The 27,925-nt window shown below is 43.2% G+C and overlaps 1 protein-coding gene across 1 annotated transcript in view; it reads left to right on the top strand.

Annotated features, from left to right (window-relative positions):
- The window catches only part of Gdpd1 (glycerophosphodiester phosphodiesterase domain containing 1), a 39,826-nt gene extending 13,197 nt beyond the window's left edge, over nucleotides 1-26,629 (top strand). The window contains exons 3-10 of the mRNA XM_021176766.2: nucleotides 567-702; nucleotides 3,417-3,462; nucleotides 15,050-15,168; nucleotides 15,720-15,809; nucleotides 18,956-19,089; nucleotides 22,883-22,942; nucleotides 25,408-25,459; nucleotides 25,745-26,629. Of these exons, the coding sequence (XP_021032425.1) occupies nucleotides 567-702; nucleotides 3,417-3,462; nucleotides 15,050-15,168; nucleotides 15,720-15,809; nucleotides 18,956-19,089; nucleotides 22,883-22,942; nucleotides 25,408-25,459; nucleotides 25,745-25,867 (760 nt within the window). The 3' untranslated portion in view covers nucleotides 25,868-26,629. The remainder of the gene's footprint in view (nucleotides 1-566; nucleotides 703-3,416; nucleotides 3,463-15,049; nucleotides 15,169-15,719; nucleotides 15,810-18,955; nucleotides 19,090-22,882; nucleotides 22,943-25,407; nucleotides 25,460-25,744) is intronic.
- Nucleotides 26,630-27,925: the final 1,296 nt, after the last annotated feature.

A 27,925-nucleotide genomic window follows, 5' to 3' on the forward strand; every position in this document is an offset into this window, starting at 1 on the left:
CCACTTTGTCTTAAATCTTGATATGTGTGGAAATACAGGCCACACAAAGAAAGTCAGCTTGCCCTGAGTTATACTAAGGTATCAGGAACTATCACCCAAATTAATTTCTGGTCAAATATTTTTCCCATCGTATTGAAATGCCAGGATTGGGGCTCAGTGGTTAAGAGCACTGATTGCTCTTCCAAAGGTCCTGAGTTCAATTCCCAGCAGGTGGCTCACAACCATCCGTAATGAGATCTGACTCCCTCTTCTGGAGTGTCTGAAGACCGCTACAGTGTACTTACATATAATAAATAAATAAATCTTTTTTTTAAAAAAAGAAATGTCAGGATTAACCATAGCTGCCTATGGAAGAGGCGACATGATTAACCAATTATAAGTCACAACAATTTAATAACTTTTTATTATAAGATTACAACATCACATTGATGAATGATGATAAATGTGGTTGGGCTATTTCAGTGTCATGGGATACTTTGGATTTTAAAATCAGAACTTTCATATTTGATACATGTAAAGTATATGTTTACCAGGTTTCAAAGTGCTGTTTTCTTTTGTGTCTTCAGCGCAGTTACCATTGGGACAGACATGTTAGAACTGGACTGCCATATCACAAAAGATGAACAAGTTGTAGTGTCACATGACGCAAACCTGAAGAGGTCAACTGGGGTCAATGTAAACGTCTCTGATCTCAAATATTGTGTAAGTAAAAAGAAACTAATATCATTATACTTAAGGGAAATGCTTTTAAGGCAGAAGAGAGCCAGATGTCACTCATAAATAACTTTTGAAAACAATGCTGATTAAGCTGATGATGGCTCACAGCCTTAATGCTGGCACTTGGGTAACAGGAGGCATGTCAAAGCCTTGAAGCCACTCTGGGCTCCTGTCTCAAACAAACCAACAAATAAACGGGCTAGAGAAAGGGCTTCATGGTTGAGAGCACAGGCCGTTCTTCCAGAGGACCCCAATTCCATTCCCAGTACCCACACGGGAGCTCACAGCTGTGTGTGACTCTGGTCCCAGGGGATCTGACACGCTTTTCTGTCTTCTGTAGGTACCAGAAAAGTAAGTGGTGCATAGACATACATGCCAGCAAAATACTTTAAAAATAGAAAAAAAAAAAAGTGAACAAAACCCAAACAACTAAGTTCCTAAATAATGACAGTGATTCAGATAAGTGTAAAAGGGGAAGGATGCTCCATGCCTTGGTATCCAGTGAGGGATTTGTGCAGTTCAGATGCATCTTTGGGGACCTGCTTCATCTTCTAACTTTAGCTACACAGGCCATGACCTCCCTGTGTAACTGAGGATACCTTGAGCTTCTGATAATTCTGCTTTTACTCTCCCAGATGCTGGCCCTATCAGCACACAACGGTGCCCAGTTTACACAGGGGCTACGATAGAACCCAGGGCCGCGTGCATACTAGGCAGGTGCTCTATCAGCTGTGCTACATCTCCAGCCCCAAAATTACTGCTATAGATGTTTTAGTAAAATTAACAACCATTGTCAAATATGAAATGACATTACAATTCAAGATGTCTATTTGAGTCTTGTTTAATATAGGAATTAGTTTAGCCTTATAGTGTAGGAGAGCATCATTTAAAACCTGCTCAAGGGGGCTGGAGAGATGGCTCAGCAGTTAAGAGCACTGACTGCTCTTCCAGAGGTCCTGAGTTCAATTCCCATCACTCACATGGCTGCTCACAACTGTCTGTAACTTTAGTTCCAGGGGATCCAACACCCTCACACAGACATATATGCAGGTAAATCATCAATGCTTATAAAACAAAAATAAATCAATCATATAGATTAAAGTAATGAAAAACAATGGATGAAGTACTGTGCATTTGTGACCCCAGTACTCTTATCACGAGATGGAATGTGGAGACAGGAAAAGAAACAGCCATCCTAGAACCCACAGGGTAACAGAGGCACCAAGGGGAGGCCCTACTTCAAACCAAGGTAGAAGGAAAAAGCTGATTCCCAGAGATTCTCTGGGGCCCCCAGGGGCCCATGCCCCCCCCCACTCCCCCCACAATTTAAAAAATCTAGTCATATGAAAAAAATTTAAAGAAAAAACTGTGGGCTCAGTTCTGTTTGGTGGAAGGAGAGAACTGACTCTTGCATTGTGTCCTCTGAACTGTATGAATGGACTGTGTTACATTTATACTCTCACACACATGCTAACTAAATGTAATTGTAAACAATGTAACTCATAAATCATATATGTTCATAGCAGTAAACCCTGATACGTGGAAGAAAAAGAGAGCATCTACTTTTGTCATGAGAAGAAAACTGCTAGCAACAGCAAAGTCTGTTGCTAGACTGGGTTGGTTTTCTACAGCTTTATGCAAGATAGAAATTATGTATATTGTGTTTCAAATACTTCAAATAATGGGTATGATGCCAAATGCCCATAATTACAGCACTCAAAAATTGTGCCTCTACTTAGCCTGGTGATGTACACCTTTAATTCCAGCATTCAGGAGGCAGAGGCAGGCAGATTGAGGCCAGACTGATTACAGAGCAAGTTCCGGGACAGCCAGGGCCACACAGAGAAACCCTGTCTTCAAAAGCATAATTAATAATTAAAAGCAAATAATAATATAATAATAGCCAGGCAGTGGTGGCTCACACCTTTAATCCCAGCGCTTGGGAGGCAGAGGCAGGCGGATTTCTGAGTTCGAGGCCAGCCTGATCTACAGAGTGAGTTCTAGGACAGCCAGTACTACACAGAGAAACCCTGTCTCGAAAAAACAACAAAATAATAAATAATAATAATTTAGGGCCCAGAGAGATGGCTCAGCAGTTAAGAGCATATACGGCTCTTGCAGAGGGTCTGAGTTCAGTTCCCAGCCCCAATGTTATCCAGTTCTAGGCATCCAACATCTCTTACCTTCAAAGCCTTCTCTACCCACACATAGGTGTACACACACACACACACCCCTACGCATATTGAAAATAATAAAAGATCTTTAAGGAACTAAGGAGGCCAAATGTTAAGATCTATATAAATTTAAGTAGTACAGATTTCTTGTACCTGGTGTATAAGTAATCATATCATGAACTTGCCTCTGGAAGTGCTGAAGGATGCTTTGCTGTTATTTAAATGTGTGCAATCAATGTCTTACTTTTTTTTTTTTTTTTGGTTTTTTTTTTTCGAGACAGGGTTTCTCTGTATAGCCCTGGCTGTCCTGGAACTCACTCTGTAGACCAGGCTGGCCTCGAACTCAGAAATCCGCCTGCCTCTGCCTCCCGAGTGCTGGGATTAAAGGCGTGCACCACCACGCCTGGCTTACTTTTTTTTTTTTTTTTTTTTTTTTAAAGAAAAAAATCTTTGCCATAATTTGAGACACTGAAGCACTGTTTGTTTTTGAGAGCTAACCCTTTTTTGTTATCCTATCTTTTAAAGGAGCTCCCACCTTACCTTTGCAAGCTGGATGTCCCATTTCAGAGAGGTAACATTTCTTTCTTATGGTTTAAACACTGACTTGGAAGTGTATGCACTTATGCTGAGAGTCACAGTAGTTTCTGCTAACACTATTGCCCTGGAACCTGACGTCTGACCTACAAACCTAAAACCTTGATTGATGACTGATTCTGAGACTGGTTGGCCCAAAGGCTTAACTGCATCACTGTGCTTAAATTCACTCGACAACCAATTGAAGCCTGAGTGCCATAATCATTATATGAATTTAGTGTTCTGGAGGTAACTTTATACTTTGGTGGACGTGGGGTCGGGTAGGGTGGGGAGCAGGGTGTGTCTTGAGCAGTCTGTATCTCAGCTGGCCTTGGATTCACTGTGTATCTTAGGCTGGCCTCTAGCTCACAACAGTCCTCCTGCCTCAGCCTTCAGAGTGCTGGGGGTTATAGAAACAAACCACCATGCCTGATTGCTTTGTAGTTCTCCTTTCTTTTCTTTGTTTTTATACACCTAATGTCTGAAGTTTGGTAGCATTGCCATTACTTATAGTAGTTGTCCATTATAAATATAACAGAGAAATAATAGAAAGGGCCTCTTGGAGAGCACTTAGCAGAGCCAGCCTTTGTTTGTTTGTATCTGTGCATGTGTGTGTGCACACACTTGTGCACCTGTGCCGTTCCTGCACGTGCTTATGCGCTGTGGTGAGCTTGTGGACCTGAGAGGACAGTTGAAGTGTTTGGCACTCTCCTCCCACCTTGTAGGTTCTGGGGTTCAAACTCAGGTCATCAGCCTTGGTGGCAATTGCCTTTAACCACAGAGTCACCTCACCAGTCCACAGATACAGTCCTGCTCTGCAGCCCACACTGACCTGGGATTCACCATGTAGCCAAGGCTGACCTCAAACCGAAGCGCTTCATGTCCTCCCTCTGTGCTCTACCACACCAGCTTCTGAGTAGCTTATACTGTGAGCATTAAGCCTTGTCAGTTATATAATTTGAAGATATTTCTTGCCAGATATAGGCTGTCAGTCACTCTGTCAGTTTGTTCTCTCTCTCTCTCTCTCTCTCTCTCTCTCTCTCTCTCTCTCATATTTGTGTGTGTGTGTGAAGCTTGTCACGGAATGCATGCGGAGATTAGAAGATAACCTGTGAGAGTCAATTCTTTCCTGTCACCATGCAGTATTGAACTAAGGTCGCCAGGCTTGGTGGCTTCTGAGCCATCTCATAGGCCTCAAGGGATATATTCATATCCAATTTTTAAAATACTGTGAGTACCATGTGAGATAGATTTTAAAGTAGCCAGTATAGGGCTGGACGTAGGACTCAGCTAAAGCACCTGTTGTGTTAGAGTTGAAGGCCAGGTGTGGTGGTTCATACCTGTAATCCCAGCACTGGAGACTGAGGCAGAGAATCACCACAAGTACACAGCCAGATTGGAATACAAAGTGAGACTCCCTCAAAAATCACAAAAGGTGGGGCTGGAGAGATGGCTCAGTAGGTAAGAGCTCTTGCTGCTCTTACAGAGCCTGGATTCAGTTCTCAGCACCCACATGGCTGCTGACAACCTCCACTCCAGAGCCTGTGATGATGCCCCCCTTTCTGACCTCCAGAGGCTCCTGCACGAATATGAATAAAATACGTCTTAAAATACTCTTTAGATTAAACACCAGAGGCAGGTTGGGCTCAGAGAACAAAAGAAAGGTTAAAATAAAAAATCCCTGAAAGTTCCTAGGTGTGGTGATGGACACCTTTAATCCTAGCACTTGGGAGGCGGAGGCTGAGGCTGGCAGATGTCTTTGAATACCAGGCCAGCTAGGACCACAATGAGACCTTGTCTCAAAAATAAATAAATAAATAAATAAATAAAGGGCCGGAGGGAGAGCTTAGTGCTTGAGACCATGTGCTGTTGGTCCCAGGGGAACTGAGTTTGGTTTCCAGTACTCTGATTGGTTGGCTCACAGTCTTCCTCTGGCTTCAGGGGGAGTGATGCTGCTTCTGGCCTCCTCCAGCACTCACACACACGTACACACAGACATACAGATAAAGCAGAGTAAAAGTAATAATAGAATAAAAATGAAAAGTCACCTATTTGTAAGGTGTGTTCCAGTCTAACATAAATTTGGTTTGTCTTCACTTAAGTATCCTTACTCTATATTGGTTTGAGGAAATGTTCTTTTCATGCTGGTAATTTAATTTATATTAAAGGTCCTGAGCCTCTATCAGTACTAGATTGGATTTATGAAGGCTAAGATGTGAAGTTTCTAGCTGCATCTGCAACACAGTGGGCTCAGCAGAAAACGAGTTCCAGGTTAGCCCGGCAGGTTACTGCAATTCTCACCTCAAGAAGAGAGAGAGATCCATGTCTTTCCCAGTGGCTCAGTGTAGAGGGCTCACCTAGCAGTTCTGAGGCTCTGTTCAGTGTGTGTGTGTGTGTGTGTTTTGGTTCTATGAAGCAGGGTTTCTCTGTGTAAGAGCCCTGGCTATCCTGGAACTCACTTTGTAGCATAGGCTAGTCTCAAACTCACAGAGAGTGACTTGACATTTCCTCCTGAGAGCTGAGACTAAGGGCATGTGACACCAAGCCCGTAGCTCTGGTAAGTGCTGAAAATAGTAATGGAATGATTTTACTTTTTATTTCCTCCATAGAGCACTGTCAAACTCCATACATCATCATTATTATTATTATCATTATCTGGCATAGAACTCACTGTATAGACCAGGCTGATCTTAAATTCACAGAATTCCACAAGCCTCTGCCTCTTGAGTGCTGGGATTAAAAGTGTGGACCATCAAACCTGGCAAGACTCCATAAAATGTCAAACAAAAAGAAAAGTCTTTGGGATTAGGAGTTTCGCTCAGCCTGTAGAACACTTGCCCAGCACTGAACAAACTGAACCGGAGGCGCACACAGGCATTTATACTCCCAGCTTGATGTCCAGCGGGGGAGGGCAGGAAGACCACAGATTCCAGCCTGAGTTACATGAGACCCTGTTTCAAAAATAAGAAAAAAAGAAAAAAAAAATCCTTTCTAGTCTAGTTCCTTTTCCTAGTTTTATGTCTTCTCACAGAGTCTTTTTGTTTTTTTGTTTTTTTTTTTTTTTTTTTTTTTTTTTTTTTGGTTTTTCAAGACAGGGTTTCTCTGTGTAGACCTGGCTGTCCTGGAACTTACTCTGTAGACCAGGCTAGCCTCAAACTCAGAAATCCACCTGCCTCTGCTTCCCGAGTGCTGGGATTAAAGGCGTGCACCACCACCGCCCGGCCTTCTCACAGAGTCTTAACCTGATGTGTGGAGAGCTCTCTGAAGCCGGCTAGCCCTCTCTTCCCTTACAGAGAAGGAAACTGAAGTCACAGAGGAGATTAACTTGATGAAGGTCATATAACAAGTAAATGACCAGCGGGAACTTGACACTGTTTCCACCTCACCTGGCTGGTGCTCATGACAGTCCCTCCTCCCACTCAGCAGTTTCCTGACCGCTGTTGAAAAATATCAGAGGACTGTAAAGACATTTTTTTAGTGTTTTTTTTTTTCTCTTTTGAGACAAGGTCTTACTGTGTAGACCAGGCTGGCTTCAAACTCTCTGAGAACCATTTGCTGTCCTTGGGTGCTGGGATTAAAGGGTTGGGCTACCAAGCTCAAGAATAAAAACAAAAATGAAAACGAAACTTTGATCTATATAGCATTTAACTCATAATTGATTTTAAATGATTCAGAGGTTTGGCCGGGAAGGGCTAGGGAGATGCCCAAGCCTGGTCTACATAGCAGATTCTGACCAGCCAAGGGTTTAGACCCTGCTGAGCAGAGCCATCTTGCTGGCTCTCTGCTCTCTGTTCTCTCTGGACAGCCCAGGCTTGACTTCACTGAGATCCTGCTGCTTCAGCCCCCCAAGTTCTGGGACGTGTGTGTGTGTGTGTGTGTGTGTATGTGTGTGTGCACCATTTGTTTGCCTAACGTAAGTTTTGTCCATTTGACCTTTTCCTGTGTCCCCTGTGTATCTCTTACTTGGATATGGACATCTGTTGTCTCATGGCAGTTCATCTGAATGGTTGTTTTCATTCTTTCATCACTGTCCAAATAGAACCTTCTTCCATGACTGGAACAATCTATATTTCTGTGTTGTGATACGAGACAGCCTATAGCCACATGTGCTGGCTGAGTTTGAGATATGGCTAGCACAACCGAGTTAAAAAGAGGTCGCTCAGTTGTTTTAAGTGCTTGGTGCTCTTGCAGAAGACTGGAGTTCAGTACAAATTATAAATTGTAACAAATTATAATTCTGGTTTCAGATCAGATATCCTCTGACCTCCAAGAGCCCCGGACTTGCATGTGATATGCATACATATACATGCAGGCAAAAAAACACACATAAAGAATAAATCTAAAAAATAGTGGTTTTTTTGGGGGTGGGGGTTTTTTTTGTTGTTCTTTTTTGTTTTTTGTTTTTTGGTTTTTTAGATTACAAAGTTACTTTGGAATGTGTCCCACAGGAACAAAAAATTAATTGGGAAGGGTTAAACCTCAAGAGCATCCAGGGATGGTGGGAGGAGGCCCCTGAAGGAGAGGAAGCACAGAGGGACCCACTGCAGGGCGAAGGGAATGCTGGCAGTGCTGGGACCTGTGAGCACTGTTCCGGAGACTGGTGGAGGGCAGGCTGGGGAGAGAGGTGGACACAAAGCTACAGGTTCCCCCTCCTCATGTGTGTTTTCTGCTTTGACTGTGAGTCCCTCTGCTTCCCAGTGGCAGCAGAGAGCACATTATCACAGTGCTTTCCCTTAACTGAGTTGCTCTGCTGCTGTTGCTGTTGTTGTTGTTGTGGCAGTCATGCTTGGGAAGTCACAGCACCTTAAGGCAGCATCTGTGCAGCCCAGGCTGGCCACTCCTACCCACTTCCCAAGGACTGAGGCTCCATGCATGCGTGCACCACAGCAACCGGCTAAAGTGAAACTTCAGCATCCCCTTGCAGCCAGTATCTTCTGCTTTGAAAGGCACAGAGCTAGAGTACTGTAACAAGTTTTAAGTTGTTAGTAACATAAATCAGTTTAACTTATCCTAAGGCAATAAATAAAATACAGGAGATGGAGAGAGAGCCCAGCAGTTAAAAGTACAGTTGCTCCTCCAGAGAATCAGGTTTCGGTTCCCAGCATGTATGTGGGACACTTCCACTCCAGCTTCATGAGCACCAACATCACACATATGTGCATAAATAGATTTTAAAATTAAAAAATAGAATTACTAGCTAGAATACCAGTGAGTTTGACATTAAGTGTTGTGGAATCCAGAAAAGGACCCCTTCTTCCATCCTCTATCTACTTCTCTCTGTGTATTTTAAATTCAACATTTCTTAAGATGGCATTGATTTGATGTGCCCTTCAGACCAGCTGTGGCACAGGTTGACTATGAAGCCCCAGCAGTCCCCCTTGCCTCGGCTTCCTGAGTGCTAGGGTTACAAACACGTGGTGTAATGCCAGGACTTTGATGGTTGACTCATACCCCCACATCCTGCCTGTACTGTGTCTCCACAGGGAAAAGCTAGGCTTCTCTATGAGCATTAAGGGGAAAGTCTCAGAGAAAAAGGTATGTATGGGTTAAGTGTCCAACTTAACTTTTTCTCAGAGAAAAAGCAAGTATGGGTTAAGTGTCCAACTCGAGCCCTGACCTAGGTTATACACCTATCCCAGAGGGTGCATGGGAAGTGCACAGGTGATGGACAGAACAACACTGAATAAGGGAAAATCTCGTCCCTCTTCCCCCCACCCCCTTTTTTTAAATATGCAGAGCCAGGCACTGGTGGGGAACACTTGTAATTCCAGCACTCCAGAGACACAGGCAGGTGGATCTCAGAATTTAAGACCAGTTTGGCCCATGTAATAAGTTTCAGGCCATCCAGGGCTACATAGAGTAACTGTCTCAAAACCAGGCAAGGTTTCCTTTTTCCATTCTTTCAAAGACAAGGTCTTGTGTAACCAGGCTAGCCTTGAATTGGCTCTGTAGCCAAGGATGACTTTGAATTTCTTTTTTTATCTTTTATTTTATTTTTTTAAAAGATTTATTAATTATTATATATAAGTACACTGTTGCTGTCTGCAGACACACCAGAAGAGGGCATCCAATCCTATTACAGATGGTTGTGAGCCACCATGTGGTTGCTGGGATTTGAACTCAGGACCTCTGGAAGAGCAGTCAGTGCTCTTAACCGCTGAGCCATCTCACCAATTTCTTGATCTTCTTGCCTCCATCTCTCAAGTGCTGGGATCACAGGTCTACACCACCATGACCAGTTCAGGCAGTGCTGGGTTCTTACCCACAGCCTGAGTTAGGCAAACACTACCTGGTCTACATTCTTTTTTTCTTTTCTTTTTAAAAAGATTTATTTATTTATTGTATGTGAGTACACTGTAGCTTTCTTCAGACACACCAGAAGAGATCATCAGATCTCATTACAGATGGTTGTGAGCCACCATGTGGTTGCTGGGAATTGAACTGAGGACCTTCAGAAGAGCAGTCAGTGCTCTTAATCACTGAACCATCTCTCCAGCCCCCTGATGTACAATTCTTAGCCTAAGTTTTTCCACATTAAAGAATGACGTTTAGATTATTTTTTGGTTTATGTGTATGGATGTTTTCCCTGCGTGTGTATGTGTGCTTGGTACCTGTGGAGGCCAGAAGAGAGCATCAGGTCCCTGGAACTGGAGTTACGGGCTGTATAAGCCGCTCCCGTGTTGGTACTGGGAACTAAACCCAGGTCTTGTGAGGGCCACTGCAAGCAACAAAGTACTCTAACCATCTCTCTAGGCCAAACTTTCCACTTTCAAATGTAGGGTTTTTGGCTTGTTTTTTGTTCTCATAATCTATGTAGTCTGTGATCAATTTAAGTGCTAGATACCCATCACAAAACTGCGGTTTGTTGTCATGTTTGGTTCTTGTTTCTTTGAGACAGGCTTTCACTGTGTAGCCCTGGCTGCCCTGGATCTCACTCTGTAGACCAGGCTAACCTCAAACTCAAACTGCCTGCCTTGACGTGGTCCATCTCAAGATTTCTTTTTTTTTTTTTTTTTTTTTCTTTATATGGGTACACTGCAGCTGTCTTCAGACACACCAGAAGAGGGCATCAGATCCTATTACAGATGGTGTGAGCCACCATGTAGTTGGTGGGAACTGAACTCAGGACCTCTGGAAGAGCAGTTAGTGCTCTTAACCACTGAGCCATCTCTCCAGCCCCATCTCAAGATTTTTCAAAGCAGTAAATACAGAATGAACTCAGTGATGAACTTAATAAGTTCCTGACTGAAAAGCCCAGGAGTTGTTCATCATGGCTGACTCCAGCTCTTCAGTCAGTAATTGGTTTCTTCCTGTTTGATGCCTTGGATCCGTGTTGTATCTCTTAGCTTTGTTCTCAGGGACTTTATGTATGTATGTATTTATTGCATTTATTTTGGAGACTAGGGTTAGATGGTCATGCCTATGGATGGAGATAGTTTGGGCCTCAGTCCTTTGCCTTCATTCTTATGTGTCTTGAGAAATAGCTGTCAGGCTTGGCAGCAAGCACCTTTCTACACTCTACTCACAAAATTTCAGTAGAACAAGAAATCTATTAAAATAATGCCTATGATTAAATGAGGCCAAAATATATCCTTTCCTGTCACTTCAGGTGGCCTTTTTGAGAAAATATATCCTTTCCTGTCACTTCAGGTGGCCTTTTTGAGAAAGTTTCCTTCATTTCTCGATGTAAATCATAAATCACTTGAGGATAGATAGTTAGGGTGAGCCGTTGGAAATCATTAACCTTTATAAGTTGTAATACAGTAAGATGTAACATTGCAGGCACACTTAGATTTTGCTCTCTCAGTATCTCTAACTGAATCTCCCATTAGTATCCCAGCTTGTCTCAAATCAGCTATCACATTAACAATCTCACTATCTGTTTTATTCTCTTGAGTCCAAAGTTCTGTAGAATGCCTATCCCAGTCTCTAATATAATCAGCGTAAGGAAATTTGAATTTCGTTATGAAGCGCCAGTCCAGCTGTAGCAACAGTGGCAGTTAGTGCAGTAATTCCCATAACTCCAGCAGTAATCAGTGCAGGTGTCCTACGAGTTCTTAATACCTTCAGTGAGCTGCTGCATTAGAAACAGCACGGGTGAGTCTTGCCATGGCTCAACAGCCTGTTGGTATCTAGACTGCTGGCCTTACTCTGAGGATGTATAAACTTTCAGAAGTGATTTTTTGGGGGTTTTTTGGTTTTGTTTTGGTTTTTGGTTTTTTGAGACAGGGTTTCTCTGTGTAGCCCTGTCTGTCCTGGAACTCACTCTGTACACCAGGCTGGCCTGAACTCAGAAATCCTCCTGCCTCTGCCTCCCAAGTGCTGGGATTAAAGGCGTCTGCCACCACACCCGGCCAGAAGTGATGTTTAAAGAATACTAAAATTAACACACAGGCATAAAGAGTACAATGTTCACAAGTGATACTGTAATTATTAGGGTGCCGTTGTACAGGCCCTTTCCATAACAGATAAGGTTCTGGTATACATGTACAAAGGGTTGACTCTGATTTAATCTAAAAGATAAAGTATGATTACCATCATTAATGTTTAACCTTTCTTTCCATGCTTTAAGACGCACTTGCTAATTTCTATATGTTTGTTTGAACTGAATTGCTAAATTTTGATAGAGGACTTGATGTCCCAATTCCATGACATTTAATTAACATTAAGAGTAGAACTAATTTCTATGCAAACTATACTGCCAACTCAACTCTGAGTGAGTATTGAGGGAAGCCATGAGGAATCCAATCTCCGCTCTGTGGGAGATGGTAACGAGCACTGGACACTGTTGCCAGTGTATCCAGTCAGATACATCTCACAAAGTGGCAGATGTATGGAACGAGTAACACCAATCTCCAGTCCCTGGAAACCAAATGCAGGGAGCATATAAAAAAAAAAAATATATATATATATATATAAAAGTCTTGGGTAGTATTAACTGTAGATAACCACACTTGAAAGTTGTCCTTGTACTCCTGCAGTATAATTTATAATTTCCTTACCCTCCTCTATAGGCTTAGCCGGTCCTTGGTGGTGATCAGGGTCAGGTAGCCAAGAAGATGCAGTAACCATTACAAGGATATTACTGTCTCCCCAACTTACTCCTCTGTTAATTGGGGGGTTGGGCATATGGGCCTGATAGGTAGGTTTGGTCCCTGCTACCTGTACAGTTACCACAGACAGCACAGCAGGGAGCAGAGCTGTTGATGGTATCCATAACTTTTAGCCTCCTGGAGAAACAGAACCGTAACAGCAGGCCCCATCCAGACACCTTTGCTGGTTTCGGTTGTAATGTTCCAGCATCCTTGCAGTACACAGGCGGACTCAGCTCAGCAGGTTTTCCGCAATCCAATGCCTTTTAGCAGCTGTTGTCCCTCCTTTACTAGCATTTAAAGTTAGTAAAGCCGTATGCAGTCTAGCTCTGGGAGCCCTCACATCCCACTTTTGTTTAGAAACATCTCTTTCAGAGTGCAGTTAGATCTTTCAGCAACTGTTTGATGCAGTTGCATGAATAACAAGGTTAATTCTGAACTGTCAGGAATGAGTTCAGCAGTTTTAATATGCAGTACAACCCCTTCTGCATATTGAGAATTGGTGATTATATGAAGAGATTCATTAAGTCTAATAAAACTATTTAGAATGGCATATACTTGTGGGTTTTTGGACTGAAATAGGTTTCATTCTTTACAGCCAGCCACTCCTCTAAGGAGCTTGCTGGGCCTTCAAGGGCCTTACTGGCATTCTCAAAAGCCAAAGACTCCGTTAACACTTATTAGGCTTTATCAATAAGAGATTGTCTCTATGAGCCATCCTCCTTAGTAGCCACATTATTTAATAAGCATAACTTCTTCTGTTTCAGGTGTTACAATTTTATAGAATTTAACTTAGCGTTTTCTGAAAGCAATTTCAAGCGCAGAGCCAAACCCCCAGTAGTAGTAAACAGATAAGAGTGTACTCAATGCTATAGTTCAGAATTATGAATTCACTTCAGCATTTGTTAGACAAACGTGAGAGCCTCCTCCCTCCATGCAAGGAATGACTGATCCGTCTGGAAATTCAGACAGCAGTGACTCAGCGCTTTCTGCCTTAGTTGTGGATGGTTTTATGTTAGAAGTTTAGCTTGCCCTGAATGTTTTCTCCCATGAAGGGACCATTGATAATGAGTTATTACTGCTAATAGGGAAAAAAAAAAACCACTTAAACAACAATCAAGCAAACATACAAGAGAATTGTAGGTTCTGGGCCAGCTGTGTTATCTCAGTGTTACAGTGTAGGAGCCCTGCCCTCGTTCTTGGAATTCAGGTGCTGCTCTCTGCTCTGTCAGGCCCTTGGCTCTGGGACCACCTAGTCCACACTGCCCCCAGTTCCTCTTTTCCTATTGGGAGAAGCCATTTCCCTTCCTCCTCCTATGGGAAGAGGCTTTTTTTCCTCTCTTCTCTTTTTTTTTTTTTTTTTTTGTTTGTTTATTTCCACTACAGTTTTTAAATAACACATTATTGGATTAGTGTCCTTGTTTTGCCTGGAAATTATTCTCAAGTCTCTGAAAACTTCAATGATAACCTCATAGCAAAATATTGTCAACTAATGAATGGTTAAAATCAGGTGGTCCTGGCGGCACACATCTCTAAGCCCGACAGTAGGGAGCACAGAAGCAGGAGGAGCTCTTGAAGTTTGAGGCCAGTTTGGTCTACAGAGAGTTCCTAGACAGTCAGTACTGTAGGGTGAGACCCTATCTCAAGTAAATGAATAACCCTCAAAACTCCTCATAATATCATTAATGGCAGGATGACTGGCGTCACCTGTGTGTGTGATCCTAACACTCATGAGGTGGAGGCAGGAGGATCAGCCGTTTAAGGCCAACCCTCCCTCAGGAGTGAATTCAAGGCCATAGTGAGCTACATGAGCTACTATCTCAAAAACCGGAGATGTAAAACATCAGCGAGGCATACACAACTCCATGGAAGAGTGGCCCTGTCATGTGTGAAGCCCTGGGGTTGTCCCAAGCAGCATAAAAACAAGAGGCAAGAAACAAGACTATGTGAAAATAATACCAGTGGGTTGTATCAGTGTCTGTATTTGGGTGCGATGTGTATATGCTTTGGTAAGGTGTTACCACTGAGAGATATGGACGTAGATATCAGTCTTCATGTGACTCTAGTTATCTTGAAAGTTTTCAAGTGGTGGCACATTAGACGCCTTTAATCCCAGCATTGAGGAGGCAGAGGCAGGCAGATCTTGGAGTTTAAGGTCAGCCTGGTCTACAGAGTGAGTTCCTGGACAGCCAGGGCTACACAGAGAAACCCTGTCTCGAAAAATAAAAAAAAACAAAACAAAAACAAAAACCCTATAGGCATCCTCTATTGTAACTGTGTCAAATAATGCACAGGGGAAAAGAAAGCCATCCAGAGCTCTTGATGACAGGTCTGAAGAGATGAATTTCATGGGACTTTTTTCTGCCCTTTAGACTTTGCCTCATTTTGTCATTGTCCTATAATGAACGTGTAGTATAAATCGCAACCACTGAAAAGGTCAGAATTATGCTTTAAGAATGGAAGTCACCGTTTAAAAACATCTTGCTTTCTCAGCCTGCAAGTGTGAAGGAAAGGATACCCGGATCCCCTTGCTGAAGGAAGTGTTTGAGGCCTTCCCTGAGACCCCCATTAACATTGACATCAAAGTGAACAACAACGTGCTGATTAAGAAGGTTCGTGGGCACTGCCTTGGGAAGGTCAGAGCGAGCAGGTGACACTGGTGGTGTGGAGGAAATGTGATATTCTATTCTGCAGATCAGCATTGTCTGACTTCAAAAACCTAAACAAGGCTGACAGATAGTGATCAAGGGAACTAGATACGCTGCACTCAGCATTGTCTAATGCCCTGTAAAGGTCACAGGGGAAACTTCCTGTGGCCTGCTCTCAGAGTGAGTTGGCTTATCCTGGTCACGGATAATAAAAGTAAGTTCTCTTATGCTCCATTTATCCAGACGTTTCCATAGTTGACTACCAGTTTAAGTCATTTCGTTTGTGGTTGGTTTATGTCAAATTACCAAGTAGTCATATTTGATTAAACTCGTTTTAGAGTGGTAAATGTAAATAATTTTGTATCTCATACATAATCTCAATTTGATTACCAATTGTCCCACAATTTTATACTTCCTTTTGGCAGATAACAGATTGTAACCCATTTTTAATGTAAAGCAATACAGGTAGGTTTACATATAGGCACATGGATAAAATTTGAATTTTTTGCACACAGGTCTCAGAACTGGTGAAGCAGTATAAGCGAGAACATCTGACAGTGTGGGGCAATGCCAACTCTGAGATTGTAGACAAGTGTTACAAAGAGGTAAGCTTCAGACGCGACCAGCGGGGATGCTGCCTTTTACTGTCAGTCATGATAACAGGGGTCTGCTCATGTATGAGTGGAAGGAACCAGCCAGAAGTTGCCTACAGAGATGACAGACCTCTTCTAGCACCTTCCATTAGTTGTGACAGTCTAGGGGTTTGATTGGGTTTGTTTTCTCTGCCAGTTAAAGAGTTAAAAGACAGGAAAAAGCCTAAAGTACAACAGTAGCAGCAGAAGGGTCTCAGGCTCTGAGACAGAATCAGCAGCTGGGGAAGGTGTTGATTGGGGATGAGGAAACACAGACAGCAGACGAGCAGAGAAAACGACCCCTGCACAGCGGGACACACACACACAGGCTCGACCACAAGTGCACAAGCATACTTAGATACACACACTAACATATGTATGCATGTACATATATATAAACAGACAGACACTTGGTAGATGGAGCAGAGCTCCAATAGCCACACTATTTCTTCTCTCAACCTTTTTATACCTTTCTTATACAAAAGTTCTTTATAAAATTACCTCATAGATAAAATGTTACACAAAGGGGGAGTTACAGAAGGATGTCGATAGTAAGTTCAAAGCAGTGTTTCATTCCATAAGCTCATTATAAGTTCAAAGCAGCAGTTTCACATGGCCTTGCTTTATCACAGTGCACACCTGTGGCCCTTCCTTGGACTGGACAAGAATGAATGTTTTTCCTTGATCACAAATCTGTCCCAAGCCTATTTCTCTTCTTAGTGCATTTATGAAAGCTCATTGCATTCCTTTTTTTTTTAATTAATTTTTTTGCTCATTGCATTCCTTATTGTTAGGCCTTTACTTATTATTCTTTGAGGAGGGGGCACATCCTGTACTTGATTCTAACTGGACTACATCTTTCTGGCAAAACAACTAAAACCATCTCCTTAAACTTTCTTCCTAAAATTATTTGAATCAAATTAGGAATTCTATAAAGTCATTAATTCATCTAAACAGCATTAATTCATCAAAGTTCATCTTCATGTTGATCTGCAGGAAATTTACCCAATGGGGTGGGCTGATGCCCAGGAATCATCAGGCTGTGTAACAGTGACAGGAAAGGCTTATCAGCAGTGAGAAGCAATTCTGGGACAAAGTCTCTGGGGCTGTGCCTCTCCAGGGTGTGTCCATCACAGCCATGCAGAAGCAGAAGCACATTACACACACAAAAAGCTAAGCATGGTGACATACACCTTTAATTCCAGTGTGCAAGAGAAGGGCAGACAGATATCTTGAGTTTGAGGCCAACTCAAGTTTGGTGTACATAGACTGTGTCTCAAAAAGACAGACAAAAAATCCCACAAATAATTGCTATAAGAAACCAGACTTGAAGCCGGTCGTGGTGGCGCACGCCTTTAATCCCATCACTCGGGAGGCAGAGGCAGAGGCAGGCGGATTTCTGAGTTCGAGGCCAGCCTGGTCTACAAAGTGAGTTCCAGGACAGCCAGGGCTATACAGAGAAACCCTGTCTCGAAAAAAAAAAAAAAAAAAAAAAAAAGAAAAGAAAAGAAAAAGAAACTTGAGGTCCAGGCCTGTGATCCCAGCCACTCTGGAGGCTGAGGCAGGAAGGTCAGAAGGTCAAAACAATCCTGGGCTACAGAATAAACTCAAGGCCAGCCTGCCTGGGAAACGTAGCAAGACCCTGTCTCAAAATAAAAAGCCAAAAGAGGCATGGGACTGTGGACCACTTCCCTAGCAGTGCTCAAAGCCATGAGTTCAAACACACAGACTTGCACCCAAAGCACTCAAAATGTCACATGCTGATGAGCTAGCAAGGTGACTCAGCAGTAAAAGCACTTACACTCAAGTCTAACGACCTCAGTTCAGTCTCCCAGGACCCAGCCTCTGGACAGAGATCTGGCTGACTTCTGTAAGTCGCCCTCTGACCATGCACACATGCATCCCACTCCTAAATAGATAAATAAATATAATTTTTTAAAATATTACATTCTAAGGCCAGAGAGATGTCTCAGTTGGTGAAGCACTTGGTGATCAAGCTTGAAGCCTGAGTTTGATTTCTGGCGTCGTCCACATACAGGCATGAAGTTGACCTCCAAACACTGGTATGAGCACACCAACCCCAACAGACAGAGACACACACACACAAATAAAAATAAACCCGTCTTTAAAAAGGATTATATGTTGTGTGGTATTATTTATATAACATTCTCAAAACTGTAGATATGAATTGCAGATCTGTGGCTGCCAGGCACACGGACTGCAGGGGACAGGGGTGCCAGTAGATAGCAGCGTTAGCAGAGGAATCAGTATCTTGTTTGTGGTGGTTATAGAAGTCTGTATGTGGATTACACAGGATGAAAACACATGCACACAAGCATGGAAGCAGGTTAAAAATGGTGACATAGGGGACAAGGATGTGAGGTCCAGCCTCTAACAGTGATCCATCAGTGTCAGCTGGCTTTGGCCCTCCAGTACAGTCTTATCACGTCACCTTCTGGAGAAGCTAAGCCAAAAACATATCACACTATACTATTTTTGGGACTTTCTGTGAGTCTATAGTTACTTTTAAATAAGAATTCTTATTCTAACTTATGAAATTCTATTGACTCATTGAGTGATTGATTGTTTCATTCATTCATTTATTCATTCATTTTACAAGTGTCTCATGTATCCCAGCCTGGCCTAAATTTGAGATCCCTTTGGCCTTGCATATGCTGGGAGGTTCAGTCATGCACTGTCTCACTTTGTCTTGCATATTTGACCCATAACCACTGAAGGAGGACATATTTACAACAGTATTGATGTTCATGTATCTGCTGTAGATTCTCGGAGATGCAGAACTGTGCATTTTTAATAGGAGTCAGATATTCCATGTATCCTCTCTTTTGCTGCTTTGGTGTATTGCCTAGTCTCTAGCTGTTGACATTGTGACCAACACTGACAGATGTGTTGCAAAAGCACCAGAGAAACTTCAGTGCTGGGGCTCCAAAGCAGAGCATTACTTATGGGTTGTAGACTACCTATAGAATCCTGAGTTGTTGTAGCAAATAGTCACAATTCATAGGATGCTTGTCAACCTATAACCTGGGAAACACATTCTGGGGTTTATAAAATAATCATGCTTTCTAACATAACACGCAATCTTGTTTGTGTTCTAGAACTCAGATATTCCTATACTCTTCAGCCTACAGCGTGTTCTGCTCATCCTCGGCCTGTTCTTCACCGGCCTCTTGCCCTTCGTGCCCATTCGAGAACAGTTCTTTGAAATCCCAATGCCCTCTATCATACTGAAGTAAGTCCTTGCGCTTTTTACCAGTTACTCATTACAGAATGCTCAAGTCATAGATTGGTCTGTGATCATCCCTGTGGCTGTGACTTGACTCCTCGGTGCTGGGGATGAAATGGAGGCCTTTCACACGCTGGCTGTGGCTTCTCCGCGCTCCTCCTCAACCTTGGCTGAGTTCATGGGTGGTTTATTCCCCCTGAACTTGGGGTTGGTCTGGTCTGTGTTGAGTAGTGGTCAGGTGTCTAGGAGTTAAATGGGTGATTTGGGGGATGAGTTCCTTCCTTCCTGTGGGAAGGACTTTTTGCCCATGGTTTTCTTCTGTTTCCTCTTGCATCCTAAGTGCCTCCTCCTGCAAATGCCCTCTGCTTTCCTGCTGCCACAAGCCCTTTAAAGAACAAGCCAGATAGCAATGTTGTGCTTTTGTGCTTCTAGAACTGTGACCTAAGTAAACCTTTTTTTTTAAAAAAAAAGGACCCAGCCTCAGATACTTCATTATAGCTACAGAAAAACAGACTAAAGCAAAAATCAATGTTAAAGCAAACAAACAAAAAAGACTTTGTTACCCCTAGCTGAGGAGCTATAGGCTGTTGACAGCTTCTGGGCAAGGGGGAAGGGAGCTGTCTGAAGTGGTATAGCCTCTGCTACCTAATGGGCAACGGGGGAGGGGGGAGCTTTCTGAGGTGGTATAGCCTCTGCTACCTTGCTCATGTTCTAGTCAGTAACTCCGTACTCACGTTCATGTAAGGAACCCTGATTAAACTGAGTTTAAATGAGAAGGGGTCCAATAGAAGGAAGAAATGGTTGAAAAGGAGTGGGAGAGGGGACCAAAAAGGGTAGTGAGGGGTTAATATCAAAATCAATACACTTAGGAAATCTTTAAAGAATACACTTTAACAATTTTTAAAGAAATGAATACATGTAGCAGTAGTGGCGCACACCTTTGATTCCAGCACTCAGAAGGCAGAGGCAGGCAGATCTCCGAGTTCAAGGCTAGCCTTGTCTACAAAGTTAGTTCCAGGTTAGCCAGGGCCACACAGAGAAGTCCTGTCTCAAAAAACCAAACAGATAAAGGGGGGTGGGGAGGGACAGGAAGAAGGAAGGAAAGGGAAGGGAAGGGAAGGAACAGTTTGTGGGACTTGGAATATATTTTAGTGGTAGAGCTAATGAATCCCTGGGTTCAATCTCACACACAAATATAGAAAAAAGAATTCTGATATCAAAAGCTTCTTAATAAAATTAGATCATATTTTCCTTGTATGTTGGGAAGAGCGAGGACAGAGGCATTGTTTCCCAGGAGCTGATCACCTTTTTGAGACAGGATTTCTTACTAGGACCTGGGGCTTGCTGACTAATCTAGGCTGGTTGGCCAGAATGCTCCCGGGGATCCTCCCATCTCTGCCTTCCCAGCAGTGGGGTTACAAAGTGCACATCACCGTGCCCAGTTCATTTATTAGCATGGGTGCTGGGGATCAGGCCCAGGTCATTGTGATTGCATAAGCACTGTGTGATCAGAGCCACCCCCTCAACCCATCAGCCCCAAGCAAGGTTGATTACAGTTACTTATTGTGTGTGTACACGAGTGTATTTTTGTGTTCCACTGTGGAGGTCAGAAGGCCAACCATCAGCAACCAGTTCTCTTCCTACCACGAGGGGCGTGGGGACCAGACTCAGGTCATCAGATTTGGCAGCAAGCCAAAACCTTGCTGAGCCATCTCGGGCCCATTTTAGCTCAGCTCCTGCTCCAAGGTCATTTTCACTGTTTGAATTTTATTTTATCAATTCTCAATTGTATTTGTTAAAAGTCTTTATGGACACTTCTTAGATAAAACAACTGAAAATACCTTTATGTACACACACACACCTACACCCCTCATTAGCATAGCACAGTTGACTTCAAACTGAAGGCATTCCTATTACTCAGCCTCTAGAGTGTTGGGATTTCAGGCATGTGCCACCCCACCCTGCTCAGAAAACACTTGTCTACAAAGAAGCTGTTTTCATTTGTTGTACTCAAAAGAGTCTAACCATTTATTACTGGAGTGTTTAGCTTTTTCTTGCCTAGAGTAGAATACTATGTTCTAGATAGCTCAGTGCTTTCTATAGGGAAGTGAATATTACTGAAATACAAACAAAGGAAGAACTCTGTGGCATTAGTCTTTCCTCTAAGAAGTGATTCTGAGGGCTAAAGAGATGGCTTGTGGGTAAGGCACCTGCTATGCAAGCATGAGGTCTCGAGTCAGATCCCAGCACCCACTGTAAGGTCGGGCGCAGCAGTGAGCATTGGTGACCTAAGGGCTGGCAGGGACAGATTGATGATCCTGGAGCTCAGCCAGCTTAGCTCCTGTGTGAGGACACAGGGGTAGGGGTGGGGGAGTGGATACAGGAGAAGTTAGGAAAGAAGCAAGAAATGAAGACTATATAGACTGGAAGAAGGTGTTCAGCATGGATCCTAAATACCAGGTTGACCTTTCTAAATAAAAAAGGTAATTTAAAAGCCCAGAGTCCAGATCTTCAAATATGGAAGCAGGAAGGAAATGTGTGGTAGCCAGAGTATTCACAGCTGTGATCCTAGCACTCAAAAGGATGAAGGTTGCAAGTTCAAGACCAGCTTTTGCTACATTGTGAGAGGGGTAGGGGTGTGCAAAGCATGAAGGAAATTAAAACTGCAAGACCGTCATTACAAGGAAAAGCGTCAGTGTAATCCCAGCACTGGGAAACTGAGTCTGGAGGGCCAAGCCCCTGTCTCAAAGAAAACCAGATCAAAATGAAAAACAACAGCAAAAACATTAAACATCTGACTTTTGCCCTAAATAGCTTTTTAAAGACAGGGTCTCACTAGTTAGCCCTGACTGGTCTGGAACTCTATTGTAGACCAGGCTAACCTTAAAATCACGGAGCTCCCTCTGTCTCTCCCTAGTGCTGGGACCAAAGATGTGCACCACTATGCCAGACACGATGCTTCTAATCCACAGAACAGTTTTGGTTTGGTTTGGTTTGGTTGCTTGGTTGGTTTTCTGGGTTTTTCTAGACAGTTTTTCTATGTAGCCCGGGCTGACCTGGAACTCACTTTGTAAACCAAACTGGCCTTGAACTCCGAGATCCACCTGCCTCTGCCTTCTCTGAGTGCTGGGATTAAAAGCATGTGTCACCACCACCTGGCTGTTTTTAAATATTTATTTCTTTATGTATAGATATTCAACCTGTATGTAGGTCTGGGCACTGCATATGTGCCTGGTACCCATGCAAGCCAAAAGTGGCTGTCAGATTCCCTGGAACTGAAATATTTATTTGTGAGCTACCATGTGGGTTCGAGGAACCAAACCTAGGTTCCTGTGAGACTGGCCAGTATTCTTAATCACTGAGCCATCTCTCCATACTTTGGTTGTATTAGGAAATCTACCCCATATTAATTTTTACTAGACAGAACAGAAGGAAAAGCATATGCCAAAACAAAGGATGTGGTAAGACTAGGGTACCAGGTCTCTGGGAAATTAGTTTAGCTTTGAAAAGTTTTAGTAAAAGTTAGCTTAAAGCCAATGGAGGCAGAAACAAATTTCTATTATTTTTGTCCATTGACAGCTATTTTTAAATTTTATTTTATTTGTTTTGTTTTTGTTTTTGTTTTTGTTTTTTTTTGAGACAGAGTCTCTCTATAAAGACCTGGAACTCACAGAGATTCCCCCATCTCTGCCTCCCATCTTGTGTATAAGCACTGTTTTCAGTTTGAATATGTCTTATTCTTTCACACTGATGCATTCTTGTGTTCCTAATTCATACTTCAGTCTTTGACTTCTCTTAGGCTAAAAGAACCACACACTATATCCAAAGGTCATAAGTTTCTCATCTGGCTTTCAGATACGTAAGTATTTTAATTACTACTGTGGCCCTCTCTATATTTTAATTGTATGTGTCTGTGTGCACGCCTGCATGTATGTTTGTGTACCACATGGGCATGCTTTGTGCCTAAAGAGACCAGAAGAAGAGAGCATTGGAGTTACAACTCATATGGGTACTGAGAATTAACCTGGAGCCCTCTGCAAAAATAGCAAGTACTCTCAGATATCACGCTGTCTTGTTTCCCTTCCATCTTCTCCTCCCAACCTTCCCCTGCTCCCAGCCCCTCCTCCCAACCTTCCCCTCCTCCCAGCCCCTCCTCCCAACCTTCCCCTGCTCCCAGCCCCTGCTCCCAACCTGCCCCTCCTCCCAGCCCCTCCTCCCAGCCCCTCCTCCCAGCCCCTCCTCCCAGCCTTCCCCTCCTCCCAGCCTTCCCCTCCTCCCAGCCCCTCCTCCCAACCTTCCCCTCCTCCCAGCCCCTCCTCCCAACCTTCCCCTCCTCCCAGCCCCTCCTCCCAACCTTCCCCTCCTCCCAGCCCCTGCTCCCAGCCCCTGCTCCCAGCCACTACCATTCGTTTATTTTATGTACATTGGTGCTTTGCTTGCATGTATACCTATGTGAGGGTTACAGGCTGTTACAAGCTACTATGTGAGTGCTGGGACTTGAACCCAGGTCCTGTGGAAGAACAGTCAGTATTCTTAACTGCTGAGCCATCTCTCCAGCCCCTCCATGCCTGGCTTTTTAAAAAATGTTTTAATAAATGTATTTTGTGTGCAGTGGGGAGTGGGCAGCTTGTGCTAGGTCATGTGGGCTTCCGAGCACCCCTTAGAGGAGTTGTTGTCTCCTTCCGGCACAAGGGCACCAGGGGAGAGGATTAGGACAGGCTTGAAGCAAGCTCTTTGACCTACACTCTGTCCATGCCTCATTGGTAACCTGGACTCGGTGCCTACTGTGCAAGTGGCTATCAGTAAACCACCTGAGCTGGCTGGCGTGTTTACTAGTCAGCCACAGAACCTTACTGGCAACCGGAGAAATAATCTCTTCTACCTTCATGAGAAAATGTAAGTGTCTATCCGTTCACTTCAGAGATTACCTCAGGGTTGCACAGAGTAACCATCCCCTCTTCCTCGCCGTTCCCACAAACCCACAGTCCAGCATGGTGGGAGGCAGGGTGTGTGGCCATCGGGATGTGTAAAAGTGGATATTGCCTACTGGCACATTTCTTGGAAATATTTGCACCAAAACTTGACAACAACTGAAACGTAGCCCTCCCTACAAGGTCCTGATGCCTACTTTAAGGAAAGTGCTTTAATTTCTACAAATGTTGGGTTTTGTTTTAGATTAAAAATAAAAAAGTGCTCTGTATTTTTTTGTTTAAAAAATACAGGAGGTTTAAATGCTTAAAATATGTTAATACTCCAAAACCCAGCCCTTTATTATCTAGCTTTTCCTTCAAAGAGTTTTAGAAAATTTGTTTCATCTTTTCTGCATGTCACAGGGATCTATTCCTTTTGCATTTTATTCTTGGTTTAATTTCTAGTTTTCAAGAATACATTTTAATTGGTGTTGAAGTTCATGATTGCTAGATTTTCTTATTTAACCACCGTAGTGCATGTAAAGGGACAGGAATAGGATTCCTTTGTAGGGGCTGGAGGGATGGCTCAGTGGCTAAGAGTACGTACTACTATCACACAGGGTTCATTTCCCAAAACCCGTGATAGGCAGCTTTCAGCTGCCTGTAACTCCAGCTCCAAGGGACCTGACGCCCTCTTCTGGCCACCACTTACACCTACACGCATGTGTTCACATAGTATAGACATAATTTAAAAGAAACTTTTTAAAAAATTGTCATTTTTCCAGTATTACTAGATCCCATCTTGTTTAAGTGGTTTGTAATCTAAAAATAAATTTAACAGTTACTTGAAAGTGGAAAATGATTTTCACAGATACAGAATATTATAGTTAATAGACATTCAAAAGCATACATAATGGAATTGTGATGGCCCAGGACTTAACCTGAGTTCCTTGCCTTGGGTAACTTGGAAAGCTGGAAACAGGAATTCAGGATTCTAGCACATTCTCACTCTCATGCCGGCTCCTGCAGGCAAAGTGAGGCGCCTCTACTTCCTGCACGCTACAGGGAGGATGGTCTTGTGAGTGTGTCCAATGGCAGCCCAAGAACTGTGATGTGGTAGCCTTTAACCCATGGAAAAGCAGATCTTACTGATCAGAGACCAGGTGGGCCATCCTGGTCTACATAGTTTAGGCCAGCTAGGGCTACATAGTGAGACTGTCAAAAGAAAGGAAGAAAAAAATGAAACTTAATCTATAACAGCTATTATTGCTTTCGATGTTTGCTTGTATTGCTGAAGCACTGGGATGAAATTAAACTAACACTCACTAAAGTCTATAAACTGACAGAGAATAAAGGCTAATTCCAGTCCTAAGGATGAAGATGTGCCTGAATCTGCTGTTTTCTTCCCCTCTAGCTTATTGATGCGGAAAGCTCTATTTGACCACCTCACCGCCCGGGGCATTCAAGTAAGTCTGGGTGCTGATGCGAGCAGCGCTCACCCCTGTGATACCAGGCACAGCGCAGGGGCTTACCTCTGACTTTTGATGCTACCGATGTAACGGGGACTGTGTGCGCTTCCTCACAGTTAGTGGTCGTCAGCTAGATTCTTCTGTAAGTGAGGGCAGCTGAAGTCTGAGGGTGGGCAGTGCCAGCCTTCCTTAGGTTCACTGTAAGTCCACTGAGGCCGTGGTGGATAGATGGATAGAAGTGCATCTCCTGCCTCACGTTTCTCCTTATGCTTCAACTTCCAGGTGTACGTTTGGGTTTTAAATGAGGAGTATGAGTACAAAAGAGCCTTTGATTTGGGAGCGACTGGAGTGATGACGGACTACCCAACAAAGCTTAAGGATTTCTTAAACAATTTTTCAGCATAAAAAAAAAAAAAGTAACTCCGAATCATTCAAAGGAGTCATGACCAGAATAGATCTGAGGGAAGGTGTGTTAACCACGGTTTCCCTGGGATTTCCAGGATGATACAAGGTTTAATCAGTTAAGTTTTAATACCTCATTTTTTAAGTCTGTACGGGAATGTAGGAACGTCCCTGCCTTGTATATTTATTTTCACCAATATTTGCATATTTTACATTGGTAACTTGTTTGGAGGTAACTGGCACTGAAGTGTAGATCATTGATCAAGGTGTCTGCATATGATGCAGTTTTCTACTGTTGTAAATCTGAAATCAAAGACTGGAGGCAAACTATGTGTTAGCCTTCCCTGAGACAGGATCAACCATAGTGAAGCAGATTCCTGAGCAGGGCATGGTGACATGAGCCTGCAATGCCACCACACGGCGGGACTGAGGCAGGAGGATCAGGGGCTTGAGGCCAGCTTGGGCTACATACTGAAAAACCCTGTCCTTAATTTTTTTTTGAATAAGGAAGCAGAAAATTATTGAAGGCCATTACAGCCGTTCTGAATTGTCTCATATGTCTAGGTGCATTTTAGTTTAGGAAAAATTCAGGGGAAGAGGAACCTGAAGGTGCAGCCAGGCAGAGTGTGTGCTGTTCTCAGGGGGCAAATTCAAGCCAATAACAGTTTGTTATTACTCAGAAATCCAGTCTGTGAGCTGAAACAGACTCCCGGGTTATGGTTGTTAATGGAGACATTCCGATTAGAGTCGTTTTTTTTTTTCTTTCTTTCAGGTGTGTGACAATGCTGTCATGCCTAATTTTTTCTTATGTCTTTAAAAAAATAGACATTATAAAATAAGACAAGATCCAATTAGTCGTGTTTTTATGTTTCCTTAAAAACTACTCCATTCTTACCTTTGGGCTTGACTAGACTGATCCTGGGTCTGAGTTGTCAGTGATGTGGCAACCCTATAGTGATTGGCTGGTGACAACACTGTTGCGGGCATGTTTAGCATGAGCCACCTGCTCCTGATCTCTCTCACTTCTCTGAGGCGCAGACCCAGCCAGAGTTAACCCAGCATTATATACCACTTCTCTGCCTTCCGATGTGACTCCATGCAGATCTGTCCCTGGCCTTTGTGACTAATTTAATGATGTCAGATTGGGAGATAAATTCAGTATAGAGTACTAGATGTCTTTTGCCTAAATTATGTCTCCGCTGTGGGGCCTGCCACGCACAGCTATGGAGGGTGGCCTCATGCTCCCTTCTGTTGCTTTGTGGTCTAAATTGTAATAAAGTTTTCCAAGAATAAAACAAGGTCTTGAATTTCTTTTATGCTTGTAATTCCAGTGTGTTTCATGTAATTTTTTTCAGTTAATGAGGTAACTTATTAATAAATGAGTCAATCTGAGCTTTCTCACTATTGAGCATAAAGACAATAAAGGAGAACAGGATTGCAGTAAGGAAGTCGCTTTCTGTCATCTGGACAGACGGCTTGTGCAAGATAATCCACTAGGGCAGACACTTTATTCTTTTATATTATACACTGGGTTTCTCTGTGTAGCCCTGGCTGTCCTGGAACTCACTCTGTAGACCAGGCTGGCCTCGAACTCAGAGATCTGCCTGCCTCTGCCTCCCGAGTGCTGGGATAAAAGACATGCACTGCCATCATCCAGCTGTGGTTTATTTTGAAATTTTGCTTCATTATGATTCAGAATAGGTCATATTGTAAATGTGACTAGCACATGTTTTGTGTCAGTAGAAATTACCCCAAATGGCAACCATGTTTTTAAAAATCATGCTCAAGGGATGGGGAGAAGGTTAAGGACACTGGTTTCAGTTCCCAGCATCCCCAGCGTGCCTCACAACCGTCGGTAACCTCAGTTCCAGAAGACCCAGGGCTCTCTTGTGCCCTTCCAGCACAGCAGAAATGTACATGGTGTGCATACAGACAAGCAGACAAAACACTGATGTACATAAAGTAAGACACGTTTTCAATCATGCTAGGCTACCTGATGATTTTGGACTGAGGATATGGCTTAATGAGTAAAAAGTTTGCTGTTCGAATGAGAGAAACTAC

Source organism: Mus caroli, unplaced genomic scaffold (assembly GCF_978045245.1).
Source record: "Mus caroli unplaced genomic scaffold, Mus_caroli_1 scaffold_13, whole genome shotgun sequence".
Lineage (NCBI taxonomy): Eukaryota > Metazoa > Chordata > Mammalia > Rodentia > Muridae > Mus > Mus caroli.